The sequence below is a fragment of the Macaca fascicularis genome, chromosome 4, assembly GCF_037993035.2.
Source record: "Macaca fascicularis isolate 582-1 chromosome 4, T2T-MFA8v1.1".
Lineage (NCBI taxonomy): Eukaryota > Metazoa > Chordata > Mammalia > Primates > Cercopithecidae > Macaca > Macaca fascicularis.
The window spans coordinates 120,955,874-120,964,546 of NC_088378.1; the positions used below are offsets into that span (position 1 = coordinate 120,955,874).

At 43.6% G+C, this 8,673-nt stretch overlaps 1 protein-coding gene across 1 annotated transcript in view; it reads right to left on the reverse strand.

The window, feature by feature from the left end:
• The window catches only part of TFAP2D (transcription factor AP-2 delta), a 55,226-nt gene extending 46,864 nt beyond the window's left edge, over window positions 1-8,362 (reverse strand). The window contains exons 1-2 of the mRNA XM_005552763.5: window positions 7,794-8,362; window positions 4,250-4,310 (exon numbers count right to left, since the gene is read on the reverse strand). Of these exons, the coding sequence (XP_005552820.2) occupies window positions 4,250-4,310; window positions 7,794-8,342 (610 nt within the window). The 5' untranslated portion in view covers window positions 8,343-8,362. The remainder of the gene's footprint in view (window positions 1-4,249; window positions 4,311-7,793) is intronic.
• Window positions 8,363-8,673: the final 311 nt, after the last annotated feature.

The following is an 8,673-nucleotide window of genomic DNA, read 5'->3' on the forward strand; positions in this document are numbered from 1 at the left end:
GGCTCTGCGCCTTCTTGAAACCCAGAGAAGCAGAGGAAACCGCGTCCTCCTGCCAAGCAGCCTGCTGCCGGCCTTGAGGCCGGCTAAAGGGAAAAGTTCTACTCTGTTATTGGCAGACTGGGCAGCTGAAGCTAAGGTTCCATTTCAAGGAAGCATTTTTTTTTTTTTTTTAAAGAAATTAAATCAGATCTGACAATGTTTATACCGCGGCGTAAGTGCCTTTGCCTTGGCGTGCCAGTCACCTCTAAGCGATCTGACAAACTCAAACTCTCTTAAAACGTGCAGAGTTCAGATCATATTAATTCCCCTAAAATGTTTTGATTCAAAGTAGTTTGTATTTTGTGTAGCCACGGGCAATCAGGAAAGCGCTCCTGCCTGCCCATGGCCGGGTCCGCTCCCTCTTCGCGTGGCCCAGAGGCTATGGCAGTATTTAAGCTTCTGAAATTAGCCTGGGGCTGCAAGGCAGAATGATCACAAAGCGAAACAAGGGCGCTTCCCCTCTCCACTTTTTTCATTTTTTTCCTCTCCCGCCCCCCGCCCCCCCCCCGCCCTTTTTAGTTGCCGTCCCGATTTCACGAAAGAGACCAGGGCCAAAATGTCACTTTCCACCCACGTAAGGAAAAGCTGGGTCTTCTCATCTAGCCCACTTCTGAGGTCCACAGCCACTATCCACTTGAACCCCCACCCTGCGATTCCAATATGGATCCATTTATTATGAGCTTCATAATCACCATCGTCATCAACATTGTTCACTTATTATTAAATACTCAGAGCAAGAAATGAAAGGGACCAGTGTCTGACAAAGGGGAGGGGGCCATAAGAGAGCCTCAGAAGATTCAGGGGGGAAAAAAGAGTGGGTTTTTCTTTCTTTTTTTAATGATTAAAAACAGACGACTCCTGTAAATAGAAGCCTCATTTCTTCAAGAGATGCCTTTTGAAACCCGGTATCTGAATATTCAACGAAGGCAAAGCTCCACTCTGTACGTACAACATTAATATGATCTCTGCAGAATTTGCTACTCAGTAATATTAACATATCAAAGCCTACGCCCGAGGCGAAAGAAGCTATCGATACGCGAGCACAGGGTAAAGTAAAGATTATTGGTTCTGATGGTTGGAGTGGCGGAGCTGCGGGCAAAATCGTGCACACCATTAACTGAGAGTGAGCGCGCAGGGAGCTGTGCCTCCGAGGCGGTGGCAAATATTTTATCTAGGTGGTAATTACCTCGCTGCTGCCCCCTCTTCCACGAAGTCTTTGGCTATCGGGCCTTCATTACAGGCTAAAATAATGTAATTGCCACTTAACAAGTGAGTCAGGGCGACGCTATTTGTTCTTTACAAGTTGAAGTCACCAAATGTAAAGAACAACTGAGAACGTCCAAGCCCTCCACGCCACTGCAAACCAGGACAATGTCCGTGATTAACTCATGTAAAGTACATAGGCACCTATATTTCTTCAAGAACACCATTTGGGGTCTTTGAAAGTAGAATCTATTTATTTTTCCTCCCATAGTACATTCTAGAAACCATTAGAAATGTAAATTGATTCGGGAACTTAGCAGAAGAGAGAAAATGGTGAAAAGTTGTGCTTTGCAATAAACCATGTTTCATGTGGTGGGTCATCTGTAAAGCATGAACTGGAAAAGAAACAGACATTTTTATCTCAGCTGTTAGACAATATCGGGTTATATGAAGTAGGGCAGTATAGTAGAGCACTCGAGTTAATGTCTTCCTGATTTTTTATGAACACAAATAGTCTGAGCTGTTGATATCAGGGGTCCTGTGTACTGCCATGACAATTGAGAAAATAGGCTTCTTTAGGGTTTTGTAAAAGGGAGTTCTGAGATGAGGGGCTGGGCAGGCTGCAGCAAAATATACACCCTCTTTTGGGAATACACTTCCTTGCTACCCACTTGTAAATTGTCATGAACATTGATTGTTTCAGAGTAAACAGGCACGTATAGACACACACCCTCTTTTCCACGGCTCAACTAGGTTAACTGGCCTTTCTCTAAGACACGTGGAAATGGAATAAACTCAGCAGCTAAAATCTGAATTCCTACGAAGGGGGGTTTAGTCACACAAGACAGACGTAAACCCCAAGTTACATTCCCTTTCTCTCTGGAGCTTCACTGTTCTCATATGACATCAATATTTGGTTTCAAGTAGCAGATTCAACGACGATTTTTAGGTGAAACGAATAGGGACCGAATTCTACAGGAATAATAAAGCATCACCTAAGGAGGATAATTTCTGTGACTCTGATAAAGTAGCTAACATTTTGGAGATACTTAAGAGCGTTGGCCTTTCTTGGGAATTGTGTGAGGGGGTGAGAGGGTGTCCCATAAATCTCTCCCCAGAAATTCAATTGATTCCAAAGCCTCTTCCTCTCCAGCTCCCTCCTCGGCCTCAAGTAATTCCGCCCTCTGTCAGATATCTTATGCTCAGATGCAGTTTCCAAGCATATGAGAAGGTGATCTTGGTATAAGTGTGGAACTGAATGCAAAACTGCAGTAGCAAAAGGCCGGCTGTGGGAGAAGCGGGCTCCCGTACCTAATTAGTGGCGCTGTCCTTCAGCACCACCGACGTCTCTACGCGCCCTGAGTGCTCTTGCCTCACCTTATTTTTACCCGTCCCAACAGACCCCTGATCAGCACATCTCACCTGGTCCCCTGTTCACTGTGTAAATTTTTTTTTTTTGCCTCCTCCAACAGCGTGCATTCAATATTCATCAGTCTTGGGCCTATTTTATTCCATTTCCATATGTCTGAGTACCAGCGTGGATGGCAAGCATAATACTCCTCATTTAAAAAATCTTTGTGGAGCTATACCACTAGTGTGTGTGTGTGTGTGTGTGTGTGTGTGTGTGTGTGTGTGTGTGTGTGTGTGTGTGTGAATCTCGATAGGGTGAACCAACAAGAGATGAGCAGCTCTCTTAAATTTAATGTAAACTACTTACATCCACTAGAACAATACCCAAGTTCCAAAGGAAAAGCACGCTTTGTTTTCTTTCCCCGTCAGTTTAAATGGAGTTTACATTGGACATTAGGATGTAAAATCTGCAGTTTAAATGTGAAAGAATCAACTGATTTCTACCAGCACATTTCTGTATCCAGAAAAGCAAATCTTTCAAGAAACTTTCAAAGGGATGGAGAGGGGCTGAAGGACACTTATTTGGTCCCATCAGAAGAGACTCAGTTTTTAGTGTTCTGTTACTGCAGACAACTGTGGTCCTAAAGCAGGAATTAGTCTTGGTGAACAGACCACATCTTATTAATTCGTATGAAGTTAGGATAACATCTGGTCCCTCTTGCCTTGTGTGCTGCTCGGGTTACTCAGCTTGCTAGGGAAATAAACTTCAGAAGCTTTGGGTACAGTTAAGTAGGGGAAGCTAGCAAAATCTGCACTGCCTCAAGGCCCTGAGAATGTCATAGTTCAAAACCTTTTGTCAAAATGGAACATCTGAGTTGCAGCCCCCTTTAGTGCCAGAGCTGAAAGCAACAGCTCTCTCCTCTCCTCTTGCCTTCCCCCACCTTCCAATTCCATGGGTAACTCTGGATTCAGATGTTTCCCTCAACAGATGGGAACAAGAAAGCTTTATCCAGTACAGTTAACACCACCTCCTCCTCCCACCCTCCCTTAAAGAAAGAAATGTTCTGGACACTTAGAAAAATAAGGGCAGCTACAATATTGGTGTTTCATTAGCCTCCCCTAAAGCCTCAATGATCTAGCCTTTCACAGAATCCTTCAAAGCCTCAAGCTAACACCATCACCTCAAACACCCAGGCTGTGACTAGCACATTTAGGACTAAAAAAGAAACTCTGCTTGAGGATGTGGTATTAGTGCTGGGGGAAGGGGCTGTGAGAAGCTTCTTTCTTTCTTTCTTTCTTTCTTTCTTTCTTTCTTTCTTTCTTTCTTTCTTTCTTTCTTTCTTTCTTTCTCTCTCTCTCTCTCTGCCTTTTTCTTTTTTCTTTCCTTCTGCCTCTAACTTTGATTCTGTTACTGGTCTGTGAGGAGCAACAAATATCTCCTATCACAAGCCTTCTGGGCACAGCCTGGGTTCAAACCTTAATGGAAGAAAGGAGGCTTTTAAACGTGGATATGCCAGTGTTGGACTAGAATAATTGACTAAGTATAATTGTTTTCTTAATCATCAGAAAAGGAATTTGAGCACAACCATATCTTCTAAACAAAGTAACAGATAGGAGAAGAATGTCTAGGGTTAACATGTTGTTACTTGTTACTTACCTCTTCTTATCACTCCACCTTGGCCATTGAGAACAAGCCCACACTGGGCTTCCACAGACCCCTTAATAAAAGAAACAGAAATAACATTACTTAAATGGATACTCACATACATGACCATGTAGGTGAAGTCTTTTAGACTAGCCCATCTCTGAACTCTCTCTCAGTAGACATTTAAAAGCAAGCATTGAGCTGAAGCAAGCTTTCCAGCAAACATAATTTTTTAAAAATTGCAAGAAAAACTACAATCTAAAAGTTGTATAAATCTTAAGGTATGCATTTTACATCACCATACAAAATTACACTTCAAAGTGCCTGGGAGTCTTTCATCTTGGCATAAGAGAATGAGAAGCCCTTTGAGTCCCCATCAAGACACACAGCATATATACAGACAGTGTACACTCAGCACTTTCTGAGTAGAGCAAATCACACCTAGAGTGTCAAGTCTGGGACTGTGGGTTTCTTGAGGACACAGAGGAACTATTTCATATGCAGGATTCAGGATGTCTTATAGAGGTTTTGTTTTACCCCAACTGTAGGAACATCCTATAATGCCACCCAAAATGGACCTTATGAAGGAAAAACCTTCAGGTTCACTCACTGTAGACCTTCAAGATCCTAATGGATTGAGGAATCCCTGGAGCTGGAGAGATGCAAAGGGTTTGCTGATTTTTGATTAAGAAAAATAAAAATTTCTCCCTGTCTGTCCTTTTCTTTTTTCCCAAATCGAAATGTGTTAAAGGCTCATTTTCCTTTACAAACAAACGAGGTATTGGACATGAAAGAGGGCTTGAAGGGTGTTAACCTACCCAACAGCCCGTGAAGAGTTAAGTAAATGCGGAGAGAGTCGGTGCATAATAAAAACCCACTTTACAAAACAACCTTTACAACCCTGGCTCCCTTTCGCCTCCCCATTTTCACCATATTGAGGCAGGCCTGTAAGACCCCCCTTTTCAACCTACTCACGAGCTCTTTCTTATTTTAAATGTTCTGCCTTAAAGTGATTATCAAATCAATATGAAAAAAAAAAACTTGGAGACTGAGCATAAATTAAAGCGGTGATGGGAAAAGGTGTGACAGTTTCCTTTGTTGGCCATAGCAAATCTTTTTAGGGGACTCAAAGATGGAACTGAAGCCACAAGACTGTTTGCATCTGTTAGGCAGACTTAGACCGCCCTCCAAACCATTGGACTTTCACTTAAAATTCTGTGCAGGGAAAAGTATATTTACATTTGTTGCATTTGAAATGAGGCATATGCTGATGAATGTTTTAAAAAGGAAGAAATAAAAGGAGAGAGACGGGTTTCTCCCACACACTCCCTCCCCATTTCTTGTTTTAGAAGTAGCTATGTCTCTTTCTTTTTCATTCTGCCAACTTGGTGCAAGAACAGTGGAAGAAAATAACTTGTCAGATTTACAAACTTGCTACATAGCATTCATAGGTTAGATAGATAAAGATGGATATATATTATGATATATACATACATGGATATATCTATGTAAGGGTATAAACGTATATCACACGCAGTACTATATTTCTTCTAGTATCTTGGAGTGTGTCCCTTAGTAAGAGTAATCTTGCTTCAATATGAGTAATAAAAGAGAAAAGGGACATTTGTATGTGGAAAAAGAGATAGGCTCAGGAAAAGGTTTCAAAATATCTGAAATGTAGATGATAAATGGTTTCAAAGCTCTCCAAGGCAGTGAACTACTTTTTCTCCCACTCTCTGGCGCACGGTTACAATGTTTATTTTCTTAGAAGAAACGAACCTTGGTTTCTTCACTTAACAAACTTTTTTCCCTCATAAGTAAAACATGTTGTTTGGTCGGATGACATTGCATAAATGACCAGTTGAATGGCACTAAGTCGAAAATGGGATAAACTACGGTGTCCTTTTGCACGGGATTCGCTCTTTGTCTAGTGCTTGCAAATGCTCTAATCCCCTCTTTTGAAAAATGCCCGGCTTTGTGCCTAGCACAGAAAAAAAATTTGTACAGATACAAAAAAATCAGCAACAGACGCGGCTATTAAAAGGAGTAAATAGGTTTTAGTTGAGCTAAGCAGTGAATGGCAGATTTTTTCCCTCTTGAGACATAAGGGGATCCTTGTGAAAAATGTAAAAATACCCAGAGCGTATAAAATTATTTTATGAATATAAATGTAGAAAGTCAAGGTTTATGCAGCCAAATCTTTTTTCTTGTGTACTGATCTTACTGCTATGGCTCTTTGTTGGAACTGTAAGGGCTTTCACTTTAATTTAAAAATAATCTCTTGCTCAAAGGTAAATGAGGAGGAAAGATTTTCTGTGCGCAACAAGGGATCTCTTACGTCTCCAACTTGTGTTCTTAGACTATTTCCCTATTTGTCCAGAGAGTGTGAAGAAGGTGGCCAGCTTTGTGCAGACTGAAAAAGTAGGAACTCACAGATAGAACTGCACTTTCAGCTAAAAGGAGCTAAAAATATGGGTCTTTTGAATTCTTTTCTGGGTATTTGTGGGTTCATTTGTTTGAAATATGCCTATGGCAACATAATTGCATACTTATAAATTCTATTGTTGGCAAAATATGTGCAAACATGTGTTAAGAAATAAAATAGAAGAGGGATCATCTGATTGAGTGATGGCCTCCACAGTATCTGAATACCTTCCTTCCTTCCTTCCTTCTTCTTTTTCTCCCTTCTTTCCTTTTCTCCTTCCTCCCTTCCTTCTTTATTTTTCCCCTCTTTCGCTACCTTTATTGCCTCATTTTTGTCTTTTTAAGGAGGTGCATGTTACATAAAATGTAATGGCTTGAAGAGCAAAAATAAACATGTAAATTACCTAACTGGGCTGTGGTTTTGAGTGCACATCAGGCGGAGAGAATTGAACTCAACCTACACCCCGGTAAAGTGCACTATGCAGATTATTTCCTTAGGGTAGACCTTTGAGATTTTCATTTGCGATTCTTTACTTTCCATAGATATCTAGTGAATTTGGTGAAACTTTTGCTCAAGCTTACAGTCCCAACAATTTTCTTAGAACAAGCCTATTTGTAGTAAAATCTCCACAAGCTCAGTCTGAGACAAACATCTGGGACGCCTCGGAAGACCCTGTAAAGTGCGGAGATTGAGAGTACGATTGGTCATCAATTTATTGGGTCTTACTCTGAGTCCAGTTGGCCCAACCCCAGACTTCTCCATCTCCTCCACCTTATTCCCTCAGGGTCACAAATGTTGATTCACATAAGACTTCTGTGAGGACAAACCAAAGGTCGAGGGCCGCAGCCGCCCGGACTGCCGCGCGTCCAGGTGAAATGCCTGGATCCAATGAGAGGAAAAGAACAGGCACACTCCTCCTCTAATTGTTTTGATAACTTTCCATAAGTGGGGTGTGTGTGTGTGTGTGTGTGTGTGTGTGTGTGTGTGTGTGAGAGAGAGAGAGAGAGAGAGAGAGAGAGAGAGAGAGAGGAGAGAAGAGAGAGAGACGCTTTACAAACGGAGCCTTAATGGGGCGGGAGGGGGAGGGCGAAGAGGGGAGGGAGCAGACAAATTCGCTGCATGCTTATTTACCTGCAAGTCGTCTGCTCCCGCGGCGGCCAGCCCCAGGCTGGGCCCTGGCAGGAGTCTTTGATCTGGGTGCATTCCATACTGAGAGCCATGGCTCATGAGGGACAGGTCGTGGCGGCGGTAGGCATCGAGGCAGCCCAGCTCCCGCCTCTGCTCGTCCAGGCAGGACGACTTGAGCGCCCGCGCATTGTGCAGGTTAATAAAGTCGGTGGGCTCCCCGTGGTGGATCTGCTGGTAGTACTGTTGCGAGTGGTGGAGCGAGTTCAGAGAGTAGGCGTCGGGGGTGACGGCCGGGTGGCTGTGCTGAAACTCGTAATGGAAGGACTGGTGGTGGAGCGGGGTGTACTGGTGGTTAGTGGAGAAGTAGGGGGACGCAAACTCGGTGCCGGTGGTGGAGTAAGTTAAAGGAGAGGAGGAGGAATAGGCGACAGTGGAATTGGCTACGGACTCCAGACAGCCAAGCTGCATCAAACGGTAGCTGTTTGATCCGTCGTGACGTATCTGGAAGGAAGAGGGGGAAAAGGGAGAGCAGAAAAACTTGAGGTTTGTCATTTTGCAACCAAGGCGCCACTCTCCCAGAGCCAGGAGCTTTCTCTGGCACTCCAAGGAAAGCGAGCGCGTAAGACTCGGGCCGAGCCGAAGCCGGGTCTCAGCGTCTTCACCAGAGAGCCTTTGCAAACAGGCGAACTGGGGGTGGGCGGCCTCGTCCTCATAGTCTAGAGAGCGGAAAAAAATCCCCCACCCTATATAGGTGCGGGTGACACCACACACGCACACACACACACAGACACACACGCACAGACACACACACAGCCCCTGCCCAACTTGTGCAGGGAGCTTAGCGTTGGGATCCAAGTTTGCAACTGACTCCGGGGCCGCGGTA